General features: G+C 54.7%; 1 protein-coding gene across 2 annotated transcripts in view; it reads left to right on the plus strand.

Moving 5' to 3' along the window:
• Positions 1-25288, plus strand: part of Hspg2 (heparan sulfate proteoglycan 2) — a 100067-nt gene that overhangs the window by 19458 nt on the left and 55321 nt on the right. For both annotated transcript variants that reach the window (XM_028875378.2, XM_028875379.2), the window contains exons 2-10: positions 14295-14430; positions 15231-15275; positions 21346-21455; positions 21554-21612; positions 22057-22217; positions 23779-23907; positions 24147-24404; positions 24487-24606; positions 25078-25209. In XM_028875378.2, the coding sequence (XP_028731211.1) occupies positions 14295-14430; positions 15231-15275; positions 21346-21455; positions 21554-21612; positions 22057-22217; positions 23779-23907; positions 24147-24404; positions 24487-24606; positions 25078-25209 (1150 nt within the window). The remainder of the gene's footprint in view (positions 1-14294; positions 14431-15230; positions 15276-21345; positions 21456-21553; positions 21613-22056; positions 22218-23778; positions 23908-24146; positions 24405-24486; positions 24607-25077; positions 25210-25288) is intronic.

The raw sequence follows: 25288 nt of genomic DNA on the forward strand, positions 1-25288 counted from the left end.
GAAGAAGTAACAACACATCTTGCAAGCGCCGGCTGCAAAGCCCTTCGGTTGTTCTTTTGAATGAGACGGTCATTTTTATTCCCATTTTCAAGTTGAGAAACAGAGGCTTGGAGAGGTCAAGTGAGTTGCCCAGGACCATACAGCTAGATTGCTGCAGGGCTAGTGTCCCGTGCCCAGCAGTGGGAAGTGGCACGTGGCACGTGGCTGTTACACACTTCCTAGGATGGCTTCTGATTTGTTAATAGAGCACATGTAATATCTTAGTCTTCCCCTAGAAGTATTAACATGCTGCAGGAATTTGAACACCTCTGTGTCCAAACTACATTTCCCAAGCTGCCTCCGGCACCCGGAAGCAGCCCAGAAAGCCTTTGTTCTACAATTTCTTGAGTTTTTGCCTTGGAAAATATGGTCAGTGTTAATTATGGGTGTGTAAGAGTTCAGAGGAGAGAGAGAGAGAGAGGCGTGTGGGCTAGAGCTGGCCGGGAGTGGAGAGCTGAGTGAGGCCTGAGGTAGGCCAAGTTCACAGTTGCTAAGAAGGATCCCCCAAAAGGGGCAAAGGGGACTGTGGGCAGAAAAGTCAATAGGGCTCCCAGCCCATGTCCACCCACAGACCTTTGCTCCAGCCCTCCACCCTCAGCCAGACTCCCCCAGAACTAGGTGAAGGGCTGGGGATGGATGGGGCAGCCAGCCTGGCATCCTGGCTAGTGGGCCCAGTTAGGCCCCTGGGACTTAGGCAGTGGCTGCCTGAGGACTGAGATAACCCCAGCCAGCTACCACTGCCCCCTCCCTCTCTGCCTGCTCTGGGGCCCTCGGCCCCAAAGCCTCAGCAGCTGTCAGCTGGGAAGGGTGACAGAGGAGGGCCAGAGGTGACTTCCCAGGCTGCTCTTCTCCTTCAGCTGGGGCCGAGCCCAGCTCTAGCATCAGCAGCTGCTTCCCACCATCCTTCTTAGCCCCGCCTCTGGAAGAGGATGGGGCACATGGGAAGGGGGCATGGTCACATCCTTCAGTCCCTTTGATCCTGCTAAAGATCTTAAGACACTGAGATAAACGTCCTGTTTTTAATACAAGAGGAAACAGATTCAGAGAGGCCAAGTGATTTTCAGCAAGTCACAGAGCTACATCGTAGTCAACTTCTGGCTTCTGGCCCCCAGTCCAGGGTCCCCTGCTCCTGTCTTTAAGGCACATTCATGCAAGGAGAGAGAAATTTCACGGCCCCATTACCAGCTTGGCCACTCAGGCAAGCTGATCTACCATTTGGGATGGGACTTCCATGTTCTTGCTGATACGGTCAGGTAAAAGTAGTATCAGCCTCTTGGAATTGAGCCAATTAGATGAGATAATGAGTATACAGCAGTACTTAGCCCAGGCTCACCCACAGAGCTCACAGAAGCAGGCAGCGTTGTCATCGTAGAATGCTACCATTTGTACACTCTACAGGGGTTCCAGACACATCCTGCAAACATTTGTACCACTGAGTAAATATTTGGCACCAACTGTGGACCAGGTGCTGAAAAAAGAGCGGTGAAAAACTGACCAAACTTCCCCAACCCACTGCCCACATCTACCCCACTCCTCTTGTAGTGGCTGGAGAGACCAGCCTTCATTTTAACTGCAGAAGCCTCTGGCTAGCTCTGCAAATGTGGATATTGTGATCCAAATACATCGGGGCTGCAGATGAGAGCTCTGGGACCCAGAGAGCATGGGTAGATGGCTTCTCAGGGCCTAGAACCCTGCTTTTCGGAGGGTCTGTGACTTGTTCCTGCTGCTGAGCATGAGAGACCGCTGAATGCTCAATTCCCCAGGGCCCCAGCCTGAAGAGATTATTGGAAGTGTTAGGGGATGCAGCCATTGAGGTCTGGGCAGCGACAAGTTCAGGAAGGTCTTGTGGAGGGCAAGACTTCTTATTCCCCGGGGGAGGAGGCCCAGCCAGGTCTTTAAATACTCCCATGTTGCCCAGAATAGCCCCCATTGTCTTGGCCCAAGGTTGAGAGAGAGAGAGAGAGAGAGAGAGCTCACAGAGCCTAGCAGGTCCTGAGGGAGGCTGGGCCAGGAGGTGGGGACAGGAGATCCAGGATGCTTCCCTATATGGTGTTTCTGTTACTACTTTTCCATTTGCCTCCTGCAGGAAGGCCTGGGAAGGGCAGGGCAGAAGCATGAGCAACTTACTGCCAAAGAGGGAGCCAGTGGGTGGGGAACTCCCAGGGAGGCTTGCGTGCCTGGGGTAACGTGCCCCTTTGTGTGTGAGGGATATGTGCCTTGGCTTACAGGGCCCTCCTTGAGGCAGGCCTAGCCCAGTCCCCGCCCAGGGCCCCCTGGCTCCTTTACCAGCTCTGGCTATTTTGAGCACTGGTTGCATTTAGCTTTGGGGAGTGATGGGTGATTTTGCCCGGACCAATGATGCTGGGATGAGGGGTGGGGGGAGGGTGCTCCCTCAACTCCGTCCTTGCCACCCTGATCCCCGGAGCCTCTGTCTCTGTCCTCAGCCTCATAGGGTCTCCGTCAGAGGACTGTGAGGGAATGTCAGCTCCACAAATAAGGCAGAGGTCGCCAGAGCAGCCTCATCCCTTGGGGGTGACCCTTACTCACTGGATCAGGAATATTTGTGTTTCTTTTAAGAAACAGGACATGGAATCCCGGACAGGTTGGATTTCTTGCTTCCCACGGACCCCTGGAAAGTTTGAGACAATGGCAGTGACTCTGACCAGCGTGTCTCTGCAGGCTTCTCTGTCTGGCCACCCCAGGTTCTGATGTATATTTCATTTATTTTCTCTTGCTGTTCTGCATTCATCTTGCAAGCTCCCTGAAGCAGGAAGGGTAGGGGGACCCCCAGCCCAGCTCCTATGACTTGGCTTGTTCCGACTTTGTTATCACCCCCCCCCCCAGGAGCTGGCCCTCCTTCTGCTGAGGGGAGTCACAGCTGGGATTTTGAGCCCTAAGGTTTTGGGGTTTCAGTGTGCTAAAGCTGCAAAGCCAGAGGGAAACTCAGAGTTCACGGAAGCTGGGATCCTCTGGAACTGGAGTTACAGGCAGCTGTGAGTGGCCCAGTATGGGTGCTGGGAACCAAGCCCAGGACCTCCTCTGCAAGGGCAATAGGAGTTTTGCAGGGAGAAAAGGTTCCAAGTTACACACATTTGGCAATTAGGTGATTTCTTCCCTCATGAGGTGGAGAGACAGGCTGGGGGCAGGGAGGCGGGGGTGGCGGGGGTGGCTTTCCCAGGTACACCTGTCTGCATAGTCCTTATACCTACTCCTGTCCCAGGGCTACTGTGCCCTGGAATGGACATTTGTTGTGAGGAAACGGGGTGGGGGTGGGGTCCTGCTCATTCCCATTGCAGCAGCCATGGGCCTGGCCCCGGGCTGCTTCCTCCCTGTCCCGGAAGCAGATGAGGAAATCCTAGGGCAGGGATGCTGGCCTCCTTGACCCAGGATCCAGCTGCCATTCAGCCTGTTTTTTCCTGTGGTAGATGTCCACAGCAACCATACTGAAAACCTCACCGAAGCCTGGTTGGTTGCCTGGCAGCCTGGCTGTCTTGAAGGCCCTAGAGCGAGTGGGCCTCTGGCTCTACCCCTCTCTGAGGCCTCTGCCTGTCTTCGGAGACTGTGATAATCAGCCCCTCAGAGGTGGGCGTCTAGCAGGAAAGCCCAGGCATTAGGGAGCAAAGAGATGCCAGGAGGTGGAACTAGATGTAGCATTCCTTCTAGGCTTGTGTCCAGGGGTCCTGGGTTTAAGTCTCAGGTCTTACAACTCTGTAACTATGGACAAGCTGGCTGTCTGAACCTCAGATCCTTCACTGGTAAATCCCAGTGGAGGTTTGTTTGTTTAGTTTTAAGATTTATTACTAGTGCTGGAGGGATGACTCAGTGGTTAAGAGCACTTCCTGCTCTTCCAGAGGACCCCAGTTCAGTTTCCAGCACCCACGTCAGGCAGCTCACAACCGCCTCTAACTCCAGCTCCTTCTGCTGGATTCCCTGGGCTCCTGTATACACATGGCATACATCTACATAAAAAATACGAGGCCAGCCTGGTCTACAAAGCAAGTTCCAGGACAGCCAGGGCTGTTAGAGAAACCCTGTCTCCGGGGGGGGGGGGGGGGGGGGGGAGGGGGGGGGAGAAATTTCTATTAATATGTACACTAGGGTGTGGCTTGTGCCGAGGGCTCTAATCCCATCCCCTAAACTGGAGTTATAGTCCAGTGTGGGGGCTAGGACTTAAACCCGGGTCCTCTGTAAGAACAAAATGCATTCTTAACCGCTGAGCCGTCTCTGTAGTGTACCCCAACCCCCATCTGTTCTTTGTTTGTTTTCAGGACAGGGTCTCTCTGTGCAGCTTTGGCTGGCCTGGAACTCACTCTGTAGACCAGGCTGGCCTCAAACTCACAGAGATCCGCCTGTCTCTGCCTCCCGAGGGCTGGGATTAAAGGTGTGCGCCACCACTGCCCGGCTTCCATCTGTTCTTGAATTTAGCGAATAAGATGAGCACCTGCCATGGGCAGAGTGCTGGAGGAACCGCTGTGGGGCACATGGGCTGGAGGAACCGCTGCAGGGCGCATGGGCAGAGGTCCTGATTTGGTGGAATCTTCTATTCGGAGGGGAAAGGTTGACAGGTAAATGTGCCAACAGAATGAAGTGGCCAGCGAGAGCCAGGAGGAGGCTGAGGGGATGAGAAGGAACCAGCATGGGTTCTAGGCCTGGAGTGTCGCCTGGATAGGTCTCTAAAAGGTGACATTTGAGCAGAAACTGGGGGAAGACAGGGATGACTGACGGAATGTGTGGGAACCGAGACCAAAGCAGAGAACACAAGTGCCAAGACCGGGGGTGGGGGTGGGGGGGTAGGAAGGGGCGGGCCTTGGATACTATTGAGAAGGCAATGTGGCTGGAAGAGAGAGACTGGAACAGAGGAGGTTGGCAGGTGTGTGTGTGTGTGTGTGTGTGTGTGTCTGTCTGTCTGTCTGTCTGTCTGTACACCAGTTGCCATAGACTTTTCTTCTCACCCTCTGGTGGTTTGAAGGCAGCAGAAAGGCCTGAAATAGGAGGTTCAGGGTGTGGGCTTTGTCATTATTGGTGTCTTCCTTCAATGGAAGTTCGGGGGGCAGCCCCCAGCCTCATTAGAGAGATCTGCAGGTGTGGCCAGGCTCAGCCAGATGGGGCTGGCCTAAAAATCCTCCAGACAGACCAATGCTCCACAGCAGCAGGGCTGCCAGGAGCCGGAGAACCTGAGCCGGAAGGCAGGCCAGGAGGGAACAGGAGGCGGCACGTGAACGCAGTAAGCGGTTAGCGCCGGCTGTGCTTGGAAGACAGTGTTCAGCCCCTAGGGACCTTTGCTGGGCAGCCCTCCTGCGAGCTGCACCCACCACCAGCCTTGGCCATACCTGGCCTAAGGGTTAGTTAGGTAGGAACACTTCCCAGAGGGATTCCTGTGTGCTCCCTGGAGCTGGACGCCAGCTTCCTCAGCCTCCAGAAGGGAGCCATTCTTAGGATGCGTTTGGGAGCCTGAAGGGAGTGTAGGGTCTGTGGGGGGTGGGAGCCTTCAGGGCTCACAGCGCAGCTGAGGGCCAAGCACTTGGAAGTGGGAAAGCGCAGGCATTATTTCCCTGATGCTCTCTACCACACATGCCCTTCTGCACCACTCCGTCCCGCCCTCCACATGCCCTCCTACACGGAGCATCACCTGTCCCCTGCTCCACTTCCACTCAGGCACAACTTATCAAGACCAGTTCCCTCTCGGTGCTCCTCCAGCCTCTGTCCTCCCCCAGCCTCTGTGCTCCCCCAGCCTCTGTCCTCCTCCAGCCTCTGTCCTCCTCCAGCCTCTGTCCTCCCCCAGCCTCTGTCCTCCCCCAGCCTCTGTGCTCCCCCAGCCTCTGTCCTCCCCCAGCCTCTGTGCTCCCCCAGCCTCTGTGCTCCCCCAGCCTCTGTCCTCCCCCAGCCTCTGTGCTCCCCCAGCCTCTGTGCTCCTCCAGCCTCGGTGCTCCCCCAGCCTCGGTGCTCCCCCAGCCTCGGTGCTCCTCCAGCCTCGGTGCTCCCCCAGCCTCTGTGCTCCTCCAGCCTCGGTGCTCCCCCAGCCTCGGTGCTCCTCCATCCTCGGTGCTCCCCCAGCCTCGGTGCTCCTCCATCCTCGGTGCTCCCCCAGCCTCGGTGCTCCTCCAGCCTCGGTGCTCCTCCAGCCTCTGTCCTCCTCCATCCTCGGTGCTCCCCCAGCCTCGGTGCTCCCCCTCACAGCCCTTCTCATACTATATGCTCCTCACTGGGTTGCTGGTCTGGACTCGCACAGAGTTCAGAGAGCTCATGTAGTCCAGGCTAGCCTCAAACTCACTACATAACCGAGGATAGCCTTGAACTCCTGATCCTTCTGCTTCTGCCTCCTAGGTGTTGGGATTGCAGTCATACACCATCACACCCAGTTTATGTGGTCCTGGCAGTTAAGTGTAGGGCTTTGAGCATGCTGGGCAAACACTCTGTCACGGTTTTGAGACAGGGTCTTTCTGTGCATCCCACTGACCTGAAATTCACTGTGTAGATCAGGCTGGCCTCTGACTCACAGCCCTCCTGACCTGTCTCCCCAGTGCTAAGATTATAGGTCTAAACCGTTACCACTGGTTCGCTTTACCCCTCTACATGAGCCCAGCAGACTAGAACTCAGGAAGCGGAGGTCAAAGGGCAGGTCTGGCAGGTGGCACTCGTCACTTCGAGCGTGCAAAGATGGAGAAACCAGGGCCACCCATCTAGAATGTGGCCTGGTGGCCTGAAATCAAGATGTCTGACTGAGTGCCGGCCAGGTCTGGCTCTCCCCATTTCACTTGCGAGTCTCCCAATATGCAGAGCTATCATGCTTTCTTTCATCCTGTCTGATCAGAAGAAACTGGGCATTGATGCCAGCCCAGCTATGTAAGAGGGATACTGAGGCAGCGAGTCCCTCGGGGCCTTGGATAAGGCTAGCCAGCGGCAGAGTTCACTGTCCATGCTTCTTCATGAGCCCTTGATTCCACTTGCTAGCCAGGCATGGTGGTGTACACCTGTGAGCCCAGTCCTCTGCAGGCTGAGGCAGGAGAATCTCCACAGGTTTTATTCCAGCCTGGGCTCTATAATTTCAGGCTAGCCAGGGGTCTATAGTGAGACTGTCTCAAAAAAAAAAAAAAAAAAAAATTACCAAACAAAATGATTTTAAAGAACAAAGCAAAATAGCAGTAAAAGTTACCACCTTCCTGGTATAGATAGCAACTGAAGTGGGCTGGTGTGGACCCTGTGTGGATGATGGGGACCCCGAAGCTGCTAAAAGGGAAAGGAGCAGGAGGTGGGTGCTGTTCAAAGCTTCCAGCCCCAACTTCCTGCTCCCTGGGCTTGTGCCCAAAGCCCTGATCCTCCTCAGTGTTCCCTAGTGCCCCTGGCTGGAATGCAGCCTTTCCAGATCCCAGGCCTGGGAGAGCTGGTGTCAGAGGTCAAGCAAGGGTCTCCTGGCCCTGTGACTGATCTAGTAGGGCCAGGCAGGTACGCCTAGAGCCCTAGATTTCCAGTTCTCATTAGCTGTGTGACCTTGGCAGGTGACTTTACCTCTCTCTGCCGGGTTTCCACTACTTGTTATGGACCTGAGTGCTATACACCCCATAAAGACCGAGGTCGGCACCCAGTGCACAACGGCATTCCGAGTGTCCACCCTTGTCCTCCTTTCAGGGAGCGAATTCTTCCCAGCTGAGTGGTTGGCAAAGGTCCTGCTTGCCGCCTTGAGGGCCCAAGTGTGAGAAGCTGGCAGGCCTCCCGAGCGGCACGGGCACATGGGCCTGCCAGAGGAGGCATGGCCACCTCTTTTCCGGCCCGGCGCCCCTCTCAGACTGCCAGGGGATTAAAGGCCTTTGGGCCTTTGTGTTACGCTCACCCGCCCCTGGCAGTTCGCACAGCAAACTGCTGCCCTGACAGATTCCTTCCCCTCTGCCGTCTGTTGCCCTCAACAGGACACTGGGCAATGGGGGGAGGGGGCATCTTGGCCCTGTCCCTAAGGCCTGGACTGGAGTGGAGGAGGTTGTGCTTGTTGGGGGTCTTCCTAGGCACCTGCATCATGGCAGAGGGGCTGAGGTTTGGGGCTGTGGCCTGTGGACCATGGGAGAAGGAGGCAAGTGGTCAGACCCACCCCCAATGTCTCAGGATTCTGATGAGGTGAGCTCACTCCAGCCCCAGATGCCTGGAGCCTTGCCCTGGGCAGCCATAGCCACCCTGGGGACTGCTTGGAGGGGGAGGGGCGCAGAACTTCCTGACCAGCTGTGGGGGCGGAGGGGCTCAGTTCCAGACCTGGGCCATGAAGACAGAGGCTGGGAGCTGGCCACCTAAGGCATGTGAAGAATGTCTCCAGAGAACCCCTGTCGGCCGCCAGAGCTGACAGGTATCTGGAGCAGAAACCCAGCTCTGTGGCTCACCCCAGCCTAGGCCCTGCTACTTAGCCAGCCTCTCTCGGTCCAAACCAGGAGGTGACCCCAGGCCTGAGCTCACACCCCACCTTCTGTAAGCATCACCCCTCAGGCACACCCACCCTCACCTCCACTCTGACCTCCCTTTATGGTACTGTTTTCAATACTTCCTGAATAGCTGTTGTCCACGCCTCACCTGCCTGATCACAGGTATACAGCTGGCACTCTCTGAGCCTCAGCTTCCTCATGAATGAAACAGAAAGAAGTTCCTAGAGGCAGTGGAAACTCTTGGAGTTAGAGGTAGTTTGGAATCCAGAAATGTCTGAGTTTAAGAAAGGAGACACAAAGCATTTGCCCACTGTGAAGTGACGTCTTCCGTGGGACCCGGGACCACACCCCACAATCAAACAAGTGACCATTGCTACCAAAATCATGTAGCTCAGTTGGTTTGAGTGTCTCAAGCCTTAAAACCCAGCACTCAGGAGGCAGAGACAGGAAAACCTCCGTAAATCTGAGGCCAGCCTGGTCTACACAGGGCATTCTAGACTAGCCAGGGCTACACAGTGAGACTGAGTCTCAAAGATCAAAACAAAAACATACTGGGCACAGTGTCTTATTCCCATAATTCCAACATTGTGGATCTGGAGGCAGCAAGATCATGAATTCAAAGTCATTCTTGTTTCCATAGTGAGTTTGAGGCCAGCCTGGGAGACCTTGTCTCAAAAACAAAACAACAAAAGAAACCCAAAATAAAAACCAAAAAGCATTAGGTGTGGTTGAACATGCCGATGATCCCCGCCCCTGGGAGGCTGGGGCAGAAGGGTTTAGGCCAGCCTGGGCTACATAGTGAAACCCTGTTTCCAGAAGCAGCAGAAGGAACTCGTGGGTTCTCCCTTTTTGTGGGTGCAGAATGGTGTCCCTGTAACATCAGGCCTGTGGAGTTGCTGTGAGGATAAATGGTGGCCTGAGAAAACCTCTATGAAGTCTGCCTTTTCGTGTGTGTGTGTGTGTGTGTGTGTGTGTGTGTGTGTGTGTGTGTGTGTCTGTGTGTCTGTGTGTCTGTGTGTGTCTGTGTCTGTATGTCTGTGTGTGTGTAACTCAGGTCCTCACGTTTGATCAACAAGCATCCTTCCCACTGGGTCACCTCCCCAGCTCCTCTGGCTTTGATCATCCTCTCTCATTGCTTCTGTCTGTCACCAGTTTTGATCTGAGCAGTCTTAGAAGCAGTCTTGTGGTACAAGCTTTGAAAGGAGCACCCTCAACACTGTGGGACCCTGGGAGCCCACACGCTCTGTCCTGTATGTACCTGTGTCCCATGCTCTGGGCTTTGTCTAGTTTCTTTTCTTCTTCTTCTTCTTCTACTTCTTCTTCTTCTTCTTCTTCTTCTTCTTCTTCTTCTTCTTCTTCTTCTTCTTCTTCTTCTTCTTCTTCTTCTTCTTCTTCTTCTTCTTCTTCTTCTTTATTTTTGAGACAGAGTTTCTCTGTATAGCTGTCCTGGAATGCACTCTGTAGACCAGGCTGGCCTTGAACTCACAGAGATCCGCCTGCCTCTGCCCCCTGAGTGCTGGGATTAAAGGTGTGCATCACCACTGCCTGGCTTCCTTGTCTGGCTTCCATGCCTTACGTGTCTCTCCACTCTGAGAGCATCCTAGCCAGCCTTGACTCCCTCTGTATGGAGGCTGAAAAGGATGACCTAGTTTCTGTGCCTTCTTTCCATGTCCCTCTGTAGGCCTTGGACCTAGAGGGATCTCCATGTGTCCCCGTCCTCACCAGGACAACCTAGACACATGCCCAGTGTTCGAGAGTGGTGCCTCCTAGAAGTTCCTGTCTGGTACCCTGCCTGTGTGCCACCTGCCTGGGTTCAGAGAACAGTTGTCACTGGGGACCACCCTGCCTATATCCTCGCCTCAAGTAGTTGTTCCCAGCATGTTAGAACAGACTTTGGCCTTGGTCTGCATGAGTCAGCCACCCCCCCCCACCTCCCCACCCCCAGCAACCTACAGGTCTGGAAAATCCCCCTCTCAGCTTGGCTCCTTCCTCACTGGCTCAGATCTCCCTCTAGCCTGCTGGAGTGCTCCTGTTCCTCTGGGAGGAAGCAGGGCTCCCTCATGGCCGGAGACTGGCTACAGGGCAGGAAGCCTGGGTTCTATTTCTGCCTCTGACCTTGGAGCTACCCATGGCCCTCCTTAGGACTTAAGGAACACACTGCACAAGCCAGGCTGCTGCCGGCCCAGCACCCCCCTGGGCCACTCAGGGAGCTGGGCCATTCGGGTTGGGGATAAAGTCTGGGCGGCCCTGGGCATTCTGGTACTGCTGTCTGCTTTGTCCTTGTGCGGGCCTCCATGAGGTCAAGCCCAGTGCTCCAGCCTTGCCTGGTTAGCACAGAGCTTGGAGCAGAGGTCAGCCCCACTGACCTAGGCAAGGCCTTCCTTCCCCACTGGCCTTGACTGTCTCTGTGTGAGGGCTGCACACCATTGCCCCACTACCCCAGGAGTGTTCTGAGCTGTAGTTCTCTGGGTGAAGTGCGTGTGCTTAGAGGAGCTCTGAGGGAGAGTCCTGGGGTCCCCAGCACCCAGTGGTCAAAGTCCAGGTCTGGGAGCCAGACCACCAGACCCTTCAGCTCCTGCAGCTAAACCCATCTTTCTCTGTCCCATTGGGGCGTTCCTGGTGTGCAGGGAACACTCTGAGCGAGGGAGCGCTGTCTCTGTCTCTGACTATCCCAAGCAAAGACTAGGCTGGCCAGCTCCCAGTTTCTTCTATCATCGGGCGTCCAGCCCCACACTGCTTTTTTTCCAGAGCCTCTTTTCCCTCTGGCTCCATCTCCCCTCCCAGATGTGAAACACATCTGCCTTGGGATGGACAGCCTTTTGCAAATGAAGTCTCTGCCCCTGCCTGCCTGGCCTGTCGCTGCGGGCCCTGGCTGCCCCTGCTGGCCCTGGCTGCCCCTGCGGGCCCTGGCTGCCCCTGGATACTCAGATCCCGGGGAGGGAACTACAAGCAACAGCAGCTGGCATGTACAGCCTGGGTTTCTGGGGCTGGGGGGCTTCTGACTCAGTGCCCCGCACTCTTGGCCTTCCTGCAGATGTGTGTTCCTGGCGTGTTTTTCCCTGTTGAATTTCACTTTGCTATTTCCTGTCCAGTTCCAGGCTCTACTTCCCCACCCCCTTCCTCCCTACAAAGCTCTGGACCTTGCTTCCAGACAGCAGCGTCTGAGTGGTGCCAGGAATCTGCGCCTCGAGCTTCACCTCGGTAGCCTTGCTCACATGGGCACTGGGAGGGTATGAGCATAGCATAGTGACTCTTCTCACCTGGAGAGGACCCGAGTACATCCTCTCTCAAACCTCCTGCCCCAAATCAGTGCCCCCACATGAACCCTAGCCTCTTAGTCCCCTTACATCAATCAAGGCCTGTTCAAGACTAACCCTCCAGCCACCCCTACCCCCAGGCAGGGAAGGAGGCAGAGCCTCTCTGGTCCTGTTAATGACTGTGAGAGTCCCCTGGATGTGCACAAGTCTGTCAGACCTGGGATGAGAAGCTACCTTGGGCTCTGAGAAGGGGGCCAGGAATCTTTTTTTTTTTTTTTTCTCACAAGCCCCTGAGGGTGTTTTTGCTTTGTTTTGTGTTTTGGTGATGGTGGTACTTGGGATCAAATCCAGGGCCTTGCACATATGAGCTCTATTGATGAACTACTGAGACATACCCTAGCCTTTGGTTTTTGGTTTTGGATTTTTGTCTGTTGTCGTTGTTGTTTTGAGACACGCTCTCAATAAGGCTCAGGCTGTCCTTGAACTCATGACCTTCTTGCTTTGGCCCCTTGAGTGTTGGTATTATAAGCATATGCCACCATGTTCAGCTACTGGTTCTGAAGATTCTGAAGCCACATACCTGTGTGCATAGGACATAGACCGCAAGTCCTTTGGCTGCCATTCCGGGCAGGGCCAGGCCTTTGTGGTGGGGAGAGAAGGATCAGCTGGCGGCACCGCTCTTCGGCTGCGAGGACAGAGCAGTAGGCCTTACCAGGGTGTCCAGTGAAGGCAGTGAACCTCAGCCTGGCAGACACAAAGTGACCCAATGGTGCTCAGTCCCTGAACCCGGGAATTCTCAGCCCGGGGGTGGGGGTGGGGGTGAAGGTGGGGGGTTGGAGGAGGAGATCTACACATAGGTTGGTGGGTTGGATCACAGCTGCTGCCTCTTACTCATGTGTTCAAGGATTGCTTGTGTGTGCTGAGAAAGCAGAGCTGAGCCAGTCACTGCCCCATCTTGAGGTTGCTTCTGTCTAGTGGTCCGGTGTGAGCCCGCCAGGGTCCAGGACCTGGCCAGGGCAGAGGTGGCTGTAAAAGGCAGGGAGTCTGGAGATCTCTTTAGAACTTTCTTTCTTGTCTTCCTTGTGGTGCACAAGTGACTCAGAGTAAAATGGACTTGCTTCAAGCATACAGGTCAATCATGTATGTGAGCCTGACGCATACGCTGGAACATTCTCCCCAAAATGTCATGAGTCCCTTCTGACCCACCTGTCTAGTTCACAGCCCAGGCAAATTGCTGATCTGGCCTCCTGTCAGTGTGCAGGGTACCCTCTCCCACCCAAGTCCCCGTAAGTGGACACATGATCCCCGGGTCTTTCTTATTATCTGCTGCCTGTGGCTGTGCGCAGGAACTGAGGGTCATTCTAATGGATTACAGCTATGAGCCGCCACTCCTGGCCCACCGTGCCTTTTTGTTACTGGGCACTTAGAGGGACAATGCCTAGGAGACAGATGTAGAAGGTAATAAGGGTTGGTCCAAAAACCAGGGCAGGAAGGACATTACGGCAGAGGGCCCCGGAGCATCAGGCATGGGGGGTGTGGGCTGTAGAACTGCAGTTTTTCCCTCGGCTTGGACCTCGCTACCTGGTGTAGCTGTTTGATTTTCACAGGGAACTGAGTCCCTTCTGTCCAGTCCAGGCTGCTCCGACACCGCTGAGCCCCGGTAGTGCCTGAGGCCTTTTCCCCAGGGATTCTGGACTGTTCTGGGGCTGTTGAATACTGCGTTCCTGTGCCTGGGGCCTCTTGGCCTTTGGGCTCCCTGGGTGGTTTTCCCTTTGGTTACCTGGACAACGCCTTTAAAAACATCTTGACATTGTCCAAATGGATGCTAGCATTCACTGTCCACTGCCCTGTCTTGGAAAAGCCTGGGTCCTGGGGCTCTTGCTTGGCCTGTGTGCTGCACACAGCCTCGCTCCCCTCCTCCCCCTGTACCCCCAGCTTCTCCAGGACAGATGCCTCAAATCCAGCTGAGCTTAGCATTAGCCTGAGGTCATGGGGAGTTGATGTCTGTCTAGCCTCCATGTAGACTAGCGGCGGGACTCTTAAGTGTTCTGAGCAGTGGAATGTGCTGTCTGCAGCCAGGCTTGGACTCCAGACCTGGTGAAGGGGGCCAAGGGCCTGAGGAGGAGCTGTTATAGATGAATCCCCCCACTTCTGCCTATGTCCTCTCCACACGTCAACTGGCCACACTCCTCCACCCGCTTATGTCTCTTATCTCTGCTGACCCAGGTCACCTCATACCTACCTATGTCTGTCCCCTTGCCCACTCTCATGTCCTAGGTGACCCTTACTTCTCCAAAGAAAAGGAAGCCACTGTTTTTACAAAGTGATCTTCCTTTTACTGTGCACTTTACCTGCTGAGTTCTTGAGAATCTGCACATTGGGCTCTGAGGCCTCCAGAAGTTGGTGGGATTTGGGGAAGCTGAGTCCCAAAGAATGGTTCAGGCTCCTCCTGGCCATAGTGAGTTAGCCATAGTGAGTCTAACGACCCTGTGGGGCTTTGGCATGGATTGTTGGGTCCCCTCTGAATTGAGGAGAAGGGTCTTGGGGTTTGGCAGTTAACTGGGGAAGGTGACTCATAGCCTGTCATCTCCTATAGGTGACGCACAGTCTGAGGGCCTATGATGACCTTTCCCTGCCTGAGGACACAGAGACTGTCACAGCTGGCTGGACTGGCTGGCCCCGTTCCTACCTCTCTGACGATGAGGACCTGCTGGCTGATGACGCATCAGGAGGTAAGCCAGGGGTCTCCCTGGAGGGAGGGCTTCCAGGAACAGTTCTGACTCCTATCAGAGCTTATGAAGGTCCTGTGAAAGTTACCCGAGGTGGGACCTTAAAAGATGGGCCATAAATTGAGTATGGTGGTACTCATCTAATGAATTCTTGAACTTGGGAGATAGAGGCAGGATGATCAAGAGTTCAAGGCTAGCTTCTGTAATGTATGAGTTCAAGGCCAGCCTAACATAACAAAACAAACCAAAAACCAAAAACAACTACTACCAACACACACACACACACACACACACACACACACACACACACACACACTAAACAAACAACTAAGCAAATAAGTATACTTTTTTTTTTTAAAGCAACCAACAAAAAAGATGTGGATATGTATGTCCAGTACCCTGGTCTCATGGTCCCAGTATGCCCTACTTGTAATCTCTGTGACTCTGGGCTGGCCACCGCTCCTCTCCGCTGCCTGCGGCCTTTGAGGCCAATGGGAAGATGGCTGACAGCTGACAGTTCACAGTAGGGGCCCCTGCCCACCCCTCCAGCTCCCCTTCTCCTTGTCCCTGCTTGGAGGTCAGGCTGACCTGGCTCCTCTGACCCATCAGACGGATGGCCCTTGGAATTTGGGGCCTCCCTCCTATGATGGAGGCCTTCAAGCTAAGTAGGCACGGGGTGGGAGCGGGATAGCTATTCTGTATTGGAATGACCCTTCACCCCTGGGTCAGGAGCCTACAGCAGTGCCTTTGTACTGTGCTCAGTGGGTATTGGTTGCTGAACTACGTCTCCCTTTTCTGTGCAGATGGCCTGGGCAGCGGAGACCTGGGCAGCGGGGACTTCCAGATGGGTAAGTTGCTGACGGAAGGCCTAGAGCAGAGAGGCCCCATCTCTTGGCTGAGGGCCTAAGGGTCCTGAGAGATGGTCCTGTGGGGACGGTCCTTTTCCTGCTGATGGGCAAGTACCTGCGAGGTTGGGAATGGGCAGGTTTGGCCATTTTCCTGTGTCACCAGCCCAAAACTCCCCACAGTCACCACAAGAAGCTCAGTTCTGATTGGAACAGAAAGCTAGCCTGCCTGCCTCTCAGTGTTCAAAGTAGTTAGGTATCTTCCAGGACTGAGGTCATTTTCCCTCAGCTGGTGTAGCAGGAGCATCCACTACGCCCATGTGTCTGAGGGTGGCATCCCACCTAGGCCCCTGTGTGCAAGACTGGCCCTGGGCAGCCTGGCTACCTGTGATCTCATGGCACCCGGACGTGCCTGCTGCCTGAAGTTTTCCTACACATAGGTCTTTGCAGGGCCACAGGATGGCTGACACCTGGCTGGGGACAGACATGGTGGTGTTGGGTGGTTGTCTAGACACGAGCCACACCCCAGAGTAGCCTGGGCTGATGTCCCCTGGAAATGGCCTCCTGTCGAGGCTTTGGCCTAGCTAGTTCAGTGGTTCTCAACCTGTGGGTCACAAGCCCTTTGGGGTTGCATCTCGGCTACCCTGCATATCAGACATTTCACATTACGATTCATAGCAGTGGCAAAATTGCAGTTATGGAGAAGCAACAAAATAATTTCATCGTTGGGCGGTCATCATAACATGAGGAACCGTATTAAAGGGTCACAGCATTAGGAAGATTGAGAACCACTGATCTAGTTCCTTCCAGAGCACCCATGGCCTGCCTGGGGGATGCCTTCTGCACTGTATCTCCTTTCAATGCTCCTTGGCATCTCCCGAGATGCTGGAGTGAGGGCCGGCAAGGCCAGAAGTGGGGGAAAGAGGGAAGCAGGACAGCTACTGGTAGGCTCCAATCCCAGGGATTGATCTCTCCTTTGTAGGGGAGGGCAGGGCCTGAACTCTGTAGTCCCAGCTGTGCCCAGCTGCCTGCCCTTGAGGTGTGGCCATCCAACTGGGCTCAGTCCCAGCCGGGGAGCGACAGGTGTGCAGCACATGGGCTTGCTCAGGACCTGCACCCCTCCAGTGCAGGCAAGGACTCTGGTAGGGCCATGTTGAGTTGTCCTCCTTGACTTAACACTAGTGCCCAGCCTGAGATGGCCCTTGCAGACAGGCAGGACTGTCTCTCCAGCTCCTCCCAGCTTCATCCGGACCACACTCTTCATGGGCCACCCCTGGATCCGCCTCAGTCCTCTCCTTTCCCTTCCAGCCGCTAACCTGCCTGTCAGCCTTTCCCCGCATCTTGGGTCCTGCTCTGTTTCTCCATCTCTGTGGAAACTTCTGTCCACTTCCTCCTTGCCCCCGCAACTCCGCCTCTATCACTGTGTCTTCCTTCTCCCTCTCCCTCTCTCCTCCCCATCTTTGCCAATGCCCAGATGCTTCTCTGCCACCTCCCCACTCTGCTCTCCGTGTGTCCCTTCCCCAAGGTCTCTGGTTCTCTGTCTCCTTTGCCGTGCCTACTCTTTCTGTCCGTCTGTCTGTCTGTCTGTCTGTCATTGTTCTGCAGACCTCCCTCCCAGCTCACCCTTGACATTCAGTCTTCTGTTTTTTGGTTTTGGTTTTGGTTTTTTCTTCCCTGTGTTCCTCTGCCTAGCCCACCTTGGGGAAGGGACACACAGGAAGCCAGAGGCACCTCTCTGAAGAGTCAAGGCCAGGCGATCCCTGTGCCTCCCCAGCAGGGCTCCAGATTGGAACAGGGCGCTAGGACCCTGCTATTGTCCTTCTAGGAGTGCTGGCCAGGATGCAGCCAGGCTCTAGAGTTGGGAGCAGCTTGTCTCAACCTCAGCGCAGACTGGTTTGCGCCCACCCAAGGGACCGCAAACTGGAGACACAGCCCAGTCATGATGAGGAGTCTGCTGAGCAGGAATGGGTGTTTGGAGCTGGGGTGGCCCAATAGGGGCTAGGAGTGTGTGCCTCCCGCTCACACCAGGACTCAATGCAGCTTAATCCTCCTCTGCTCCAGCCTCCTATCTCAGTGAAGGCTTTAGCCGGGGTCAGAGGCCAGGTGGAGGAGGTCTGGTCAGGGCAGATGCCCAGAGCACCCCATCCCCCAGGCAGCCTCACAATTCCAGCAATCTCAGTCCCTCGGCTCTGGGTGAGGTCTCAGCTCAGGCTAATGACCCACCCAGGGTACTCACCCCGGCTCGCCTCTGCTTTGGGACAAGGAAAGGGGTCAGGCTGGAGGACTCCAGCCCTTCCCAGGCCCTGGGAGAAAGGGGCTTTGTGGCACTCTAACACTCCTCGGGAGTGGGCACATTCCTGGGCAGAGGCCCGGCCTCCTCACCCGAACTTGGCCGTGGGCTGAGGCCAGGGGCCGGGGTGGGGGCTCTCAATGGGCCTCTGTGCCTGTACACAAGAGGCCTCTGTGGTGGAGCTCACAGCCCCACACTCCGCCCACAAGCTCCACCTACTCAGCACCCAGGAGCCCAGCCCCACCAATGGCTGTGGTTCAGAGCAGACACTGTATCCCCTCACAGTGTAGGATCCCCGCCAGCACCTGGCCCGGGACCCCAAGGACCCTCTCTTAGCTTGAGCTGTAGAGGAAGAACACCCTGGCTTGGGGTCTGCACACCTATAGGCCTGCAGGCTAGAGAGTACAGTGAAAGGCACCCCCACTGTGTCACATACATCCTGACCAGATGTCACATGGACTAACCCCAGGGCCTTTGCACTTATCAGTTCCTCTGTGCACAGTGCTCTTCTCACGGACACTGCAAATGGCTCTCCCCTTTCCTTCAAAGAGACTCCTTCCCTGAACCCCCATGGAGAACGGTACCCTCCCCATCCTGCCCTCTCCTCAGGTCCCATTCCTTATAGCCCACCCATGCTTACCCATTTGATTTATTTCTTTTTTCCGCCTACTAGAAGATGATCTTCCTGGGGATGGGAATTTACATCTGTAGAGTCTATCACTGTACCCCTGCCCCAGAATACCACCTGGCACACAGTAGACCCTGGACAGTGCTCCTCCAGTCTAGGGCTGGGCCTAGGGCTTGTCCTAAAGACCCGAATTAATAGTCACTGTCAACCTTGCTGCCTTGCTGTGTTCCAGGTACCATGTGGATCCTCACAGCAGCCCTTAGGGAGGCACTGTTGGCCTCAGGGTATAGATGCAACATTCGAGCTCAGAAATGTCACAGGCCATTAGTGGCCATTCTGCTCCAGCAATGAGGCTGTTAACTAGGGAGTTGCCCTACCTCCACACGGTGACATTTGGTATCTTGTTGTGCCCACTCTGTGCTGGGGAGTGTTCTGAGCACTGTGCACACACTTCAGACTACTTGGTGACTCTTATTAACCTGATATTTATAACCTGTGCTTAAACTCATGAGTACACAAAAATATCCTGTATGTACATAGCAGGGACTTAAGGAATTATTGGGTCGCCGGTCGTGATGGCACGTGCCTTTGATCCCAGCATTCTGGAAGTAGAGGCAGGAGCATCAGAAGTTTGAGGTCATCCTTGGTTACATATTATATTTGATCTTAGTGTGGGCTACATAAGATACCCTACCTCAAAAAAAAAAAAAATGTTCATGGTCAACATGATACATACCTGGATACATACCAAGGCTAACCCAGAATCCGAGAACCTGTCTCAAACAACAACAACAATAAAAAACCAGGAGCTGGAGAAAGGGCTCTATTGAATAAGAGCACTTGCTGGTCTGGGCATGATGATGATGATGATAAAGATGATGATGAAGATGATAAAGATGATGATGAAGATGATGATGATGATGATGATGATGATGCACACCTTTAATCCTACCATCCAGGCAGCAGAGGCAGATGGATCTCTGTGAGTTCAAGGCTAGCTTGGTCTGCAGAGTGAGTTCCAGGATATCCAGGGCCATGTAGAGAGACTCTGTCTCAGAAAAACAAAACAAGTCAAAAAGACCACTTACTGCCTAAGCATGAGACCCTGAGTTCAAATCCTCAGCATCCATGTTAAAAGCCCATCTTGGCCCCGAGGCCCTGTTTGGAGCAGAAACAGAATGGCTGGGGTTTGCTGTCTGCCAACCCAGCTTCAGGTTCAGTGCGAGACCCCATCTCCAAGGAAGAAAGTAGACTGATAGAACAAGACACTCCATGTCTTCCTCTGGCCTCCATGGGCTCATGGGCATGTGTGCCTGCGTACATGTATGCACATATCACACAAACACACAAAGAAAACTGAGAATATGGGAGTGTGTGTGTTTCTGTGAATGGTTCACACACCATTCTCTGTGTAATGTAGGTAGATGGCATAGCTTGGTTTGGTCATTATTTGTGTCAGGCTCTGTGTATGCATGTGTGTGTGCACAGGGATGTGCTTGTATGTATATATACAAATGTCTGGCTCATCTGCCAATAGAGAGTTTAATCCACATTTCTAACTCAAGAACATTTGCTGCCCAGCTGTCTTTCACTGTGACCTAATACCAGAGGTAGTTGACTTTTTAAAAATTTATTTATTTTTATTTTATGTGCATTAGTGTTTTGCTTGCATGTATGTCTGTGTGAGGGTGCCAGATGCCCTGGAACTAGAGTTACAGACAGTTGTGAGCTGCCATGTGGGTGCTGGGAATTGAACCCAGGTCCTCTGGTAGAGCAGTCTTTTTTTTTTTTTTTTTTTTTTGGTTTTTCAAGACAGGGTTTCTCTGTGTAGCTTTGCGCCTTTCCTGGAACTCACTTGGTAGCCCAGGCTGGCCTCGAACTCACAGAGATCCACCTGCCTCTGCCTCCCGAGTGCTGGGATTAAAGGCGTGCGCCACCACCGCCCAGCATGGTAGAGCAGTCTTAACCACTAAGCAATCTCTCCAGCCCTGGTAATCGACTTTTAAGGAAGAAAAATTTATTTAGGTCCACAGTTTCAGACTTTGGCCATTTGGCTCTGCTGCTCTGGGCCTGTGCCGGCGCAGTATACCATGGTGGCAGTGTAGCAGAGGAGTCTGGTTCACCTAGTAGTGTCTGGGAGGCAGAGAGAGACAGACATAGAGGGGCTGAGGCTCAATATCCCTTTCAAGGCCAGGCCCTCGGTGACCTAACTTCCATTCATTAGGTTCCGCCCCTACAGCAGCAACAACAAACAGAGGCCAGGAGATGGCTAAACTTTCTAATAGTGCTCTAAGCTGGGGACCAAGTTTTCAACACGTGGGCCTTTGGGAGACTTGAGATCCAAACTCCAGCCGGCATGATGATCAGTGGCTATAAACTGTGTTGTATACATCGTGCTGAAGGAAACATTAGCTGTATGTTATAGTCACACCAGAATGACATGAGTTTATTTGGCCATGGCTCACAGATAGGCACTTGGGCCACAAATGGGTGGGTTCCTCCTTTCCCCATGGTGGGGCAGGGTGAGAGGTGACCATGCTTCTCATCCCCAAGTGCCGGCTCTGCACACAGGAGCACTGTGGGAAGCCAAGCATCCTTTACTCTGGGCAGCAGCCCTGGGGTATCAATGTGGCTGACTCCCTCATCCCCACATTTTAGGAAGAAGGAATAAGACTTCCACTGAGGCAGATCAGTTTCTGAAGTAGCCGACTCAGGACCTGATAGTTCCTGTGGTGCTGTGTGGCCCAGGTGTACCCAGCAGAATTGGTGTGACGAGGGAAGGAAGGTTCCCATTTTGGAAAGCAGAGGTGCTGTGAGAGCCCCGAGTGGGGGCCCCACACCAGCCAGGGCAGCCCAGGTGGTCTTCTTAGAGAGTATGGTGGCTGAGCTGAGACCAGAAGGACGAATAGGAACTGGCTGGGATAAAGGGGCAATCTCGTGCAACCCAGTGCCCTGAAAACTGCCCCTTGCTGCCCAGCCTCCTCTGAGCCCTGGGGAGGCCTTTCAGGCTTCTGCAGGCTGTGCTGTGACAGAGAGTGCTGGGCCTTTCTGCAGGTACACAGGTGTGGCAGTCCAACACCTTATTTTCAGCCTGCCGATTGGGCTCCCACCCGCCAAACTGGGCCCTTCACCATGACATTCTGCCTTTTTTCCAGTCTATTTCCGGGCTCTGGTAAATTTTACTCGGTCCATTGAGTACACCCCCCAGCTGGAGGATGCGAACACCAAGGAGTTCCGAGAGGTGTCGGATGCTGTGGTGGAAAAGGTACGTGGGAGAGAGTTACCCGGGGTTGGAGGCTCCCCAGGGGTGGCAGGCAGTCCTGGAGTATGTGGGAAGCATTTGATGGTGGTGTGTCCCCACAGCTGGAGTCAGAGTACTTGAAGATCCCTGGAGACCAGATTGTCAGCGTGGTGTTCATCAAGTGAGATGGGATCCTGGGGATGGGAGGGGCAGGAGCAACCAGGAGGGGCCGAGGATGGGGAGGGGCTTGGCTACCAGAGCAGGGCAGGGAGGGTCTGAAGGGATGGGTCATGTTTGGTTTGGGGCTTTGTTTTTGCAAGACAGGGTTACTCTGTGTAGCCCTGGCCGCCCTGGAACTCGCTCTGTAGACCAGGCTGGCCTCAAACTCACAGAGATCCTCTTGACTCATCCTCCTGACTCTGCCTCCCGAGTGCTGGGATTAAAGGCATGTGTCACCATTACCCAGCAGGGATGGGTCATTCTTGACAGGATTTCAGAGAACATAGATGGGGTATCCTGCACCAGAGATGTCCCTACCCTAGGCACAGGCTGCAAAGATACAGGGCTGGACATCATGACAGGAACTTGATAGAGGTATGGCGCTCATAGGCCTCTTTCTCCTTAGGGAGCTGGATGGCTGGGTCTTTGTTGAACTGGATGTGGGCTCCGAAGGGAATTCGGACGGGGCTCAGATTCAGAATGTGCTGTACACAGTGGTCTCCAGAGGCTCCATTGGCCCCTACATCACCTCCCCTTGGGGGTTCAAGTTCCGACGCCTGGGCACAGGTGAGCCTGTCCTCCAAACGGGGGTCACCCCTCCAGTTCTTCAGACTCTGGCTCCTTTTGGTGTCTCCACCTGTATCTTCTTGACTAGGACTAGCTCACCACTGAAGACAGGCTCTAGCTCAGGAGGAACTCACTCCATCCTGAGCCCGAGCCTGCCTGACAGGCTTTGTAAATCTCCATTTGGTTAGAGCCAAGCTGCTCCCTCTGTGGACCCAGGAGGCTATATCCTCCCAGATCTTTGTGTATTAACAGTAGATAAAACTCCTCCTTCATACAGCATTTCCAAGTCAAAAGACACGGGCATTCAGCAAAACCACCATTTGTAGGGCTGGGGAGGTGATTCGGCAGGTGAAGAAGCCATTGCTGTGAGAACATGAGGACTGGGCTTCAGAGCCTTAGCACCCATGTACATACCAGGAGAGCGTGGCGATCCACCTGGAATTCCAGCTGTCTGGAGGCAGAGGCGAGCTCCTCAGAGCAAACTAGCTAGCTAGACTGCAGAATCAGCAAGCTCTGATTCAAGAGAGAGACCCTGCCACAGTATAAAAGGTGAAGATGGATCAAGGAAGATCACCCATGTCAGTCTCAGGCCTCCACACCCACACATATCAATTACATACACGTGCATCTTTATGTTATGCATCTATACATGTGAAGATATATTGCGTGCGCGCGCGTGCACACACACACACTTTTTTTGCACTAAAACCCATCAGTCATTCCCCAAGCACCAAGTGAGTGCAGGCCCTGTGCATAAAGCCCTGATACCCAGCATCCACGCAGGCCTCCCGGGCCCCATGAAGTGTTTCTCTTGTATTCAAGATGAGGGAGCTGAGGCTCAGAAAGGAAGAACAGCCATGCACACTGATGCGGATGCAAGCCAGATCCCGTGTGTGTGCTGCTCTCTCTGGAACCCATGACAGATGGGAAACAAAAGAGAAACCAGCCCAGAGAGGACAGGAAATGGGCCCAAAGTTGTTCTGCATGTAAAACCTACCAGTGCGCCCCAAAGTCAGACTTGCTCTGCTGGGTCTTCAGTGAGTTCCCGGGGCGGGAGGCGGCAGCGGCAGGCTCAGCGCGGGCCTCAGTTCCAGGTCCCAGGTGGGATGGTTGCTGACTACAGCTTCCTTTCCAGCACAGACCCCCCCGCCACCCCCAGCTGCTGTGGGGGTCCCAGTGACACCAGGTGAGAGTGTGAGCCTGGCCGAGGTCCAGGGGGGTCCTAGAAAGCCTAACAGATGGAGGGAGAAAAGAAGGGCAAAGGCCACATGGCTGCCTCCTCCCACCGTCTCTTTGGCCTCACCGGGCCAGGCTGTAGCCTGCACGCGTACGGCATGGTGGCTGCATGTGTGAGGCATGTCACCCGTGTGAAGGTCCATGTAAGGGGTCCTGCACTGTGTTCCACGTGTGCCGTGTGTGTGCTCTTGCTGTCTGCCACAGTGGCCTGACTCAGGGCGCCCGAGCCTCTCACAGCCATGCCTTGCCTATGCTGTCTATGTCCGTCACATCACTAGCTTCCTCAGCCGGCTGCCTGACTCTCTCCTACACCCCCCCCCAACAGTGCCCCACCTCCCAAGGGTCTGCACCGAGACGGAGTTTGCTTGCCACAGCCATAACGAATGTGTGGCTCTGGAGTATCGCTGTGACCGGCGCCCTGACTGCAGGGACATGTCGGATGAGCTCAATTGCGGTGAGAAGCTGTTGGGAACCCCCAAGGGGTCCCTGGTGGCCTGCCCAGGGTGGGGCTACATCTCTGGGTCCTCTGGACTATAAGGGTTTGGTGCAGGCAGAGAGGTCTGGAGAGGGCGGGGATGGGAAAAGAGTGACGGCAGAGGCTAGTCACGGGGTCGACTCTAGGGAGCATGGGGGCCTGTGGGACGAGGGGTGAGAGCCGCCCGTTCACTGAACATCAAGGGGTCCTGTTCACAGAGGAGCCACTCCCGGAGGTCAGCTCCTTGCCACCCGCTATTGTGAAGGTGTCACCGTCACCACTGTGGCCCGAGGCGGTTACAACACCTCCCCCACTACTAGTCACACATGGACCCCAGTTTCTGTTGCCCAGCGTCGTCTGGCCCACAGCCTGTGGACTCCAGGAGGCCAGGTGCCACAGCGGGCACTGCATCCCCAAAGACTACCTTTGTGACGGGCAGGAAGACTGCAAGGATGGCAGTGACGAACTGGACTGTGGTGAGTGCTGTGCAGGACAGGAGCGCCGGAACTGGGCCTGCTCAGCAGAGGACCATTGCGACTCCCTGCCTGGTCCCCACAGGGCCCTCTCCAGCCTGCGAACCTAATGAGTTCGCCTGCGGAAACGGACACTGTGCTCTCAAGTTGTGGCGCTGTGATGGGGACTTCGACTGTGAGGACCACACAGATGAGGCTGATTGCCGTGAGTACGCCGGGCCCCACTGTGCCCCTATCCTGTAGTCTGTGTTCTTCTGTCCCGTGCTCTGGGAGGCGTGCTGGCCTTCCTGGTCAGCGAGGGACCCTGCAGACAAACGTCGAGGTTCCCGTGTTTGGAACTGCCGTTAGCAGACAGCCTGCTGGCCATGTCGCTCCTGCTCTACTGCATTTGGGTAAACTTCAGTCTTTTCTTTGTTACTGTGTTGGAATTGGGGAGAGGCCTGGATATGCGGATCTCTGTGAAGATGGTGTCCTGGACTGATGTGTGGGTCCCAGCCTAACCCACTCAGTCTATTTTATGTTGTTGTAACAGAATGCGAGAACCTGCTCACTTTATAACCCATTGTATTTGGCTCCGTTTTGGAGGCATTTTGGGTAAAGGCGAAGAAGGCGGTAGCTAAGCCACGTTGCCCTGCGGACACTGCCCTGTGCTCACTCCACCTGGTTTTGTCCTCAGCCGTCAAGGAGCATGGGGAAGAATGTGGGCCCACAGAGTTCCGATGCGTCTCCACCAACCGGTGCATCCCAGCCAGCTTCCACTGTGACGAGGAAACCGACTGTCCTGACCGAAGTGATGAGTTTGGCTGCAGTGAGTGAGGAGCTGAGGGGGTGGATAGGGATGGCGCTGGGTGGGTTCCACTTTCCATCTGCTTTCTGTTCCCAGTCTC

Source organism: Peromyscus leucopus, chromosome 2 (genome assembly GCF_004664715.2).
Source record: "Peromyscus leucopus breed LL Stock chromosome 2, UCI_PerLeu_2.1, whole genome shotgun sequence".
NCBI classification, from domain to species: domain Eukaryota; kingdom Metazoa; phylum Chordata; class Mammalia; order Rodentia; family Cricetidae; genus Peromyscus; species Peromyscus leucopus.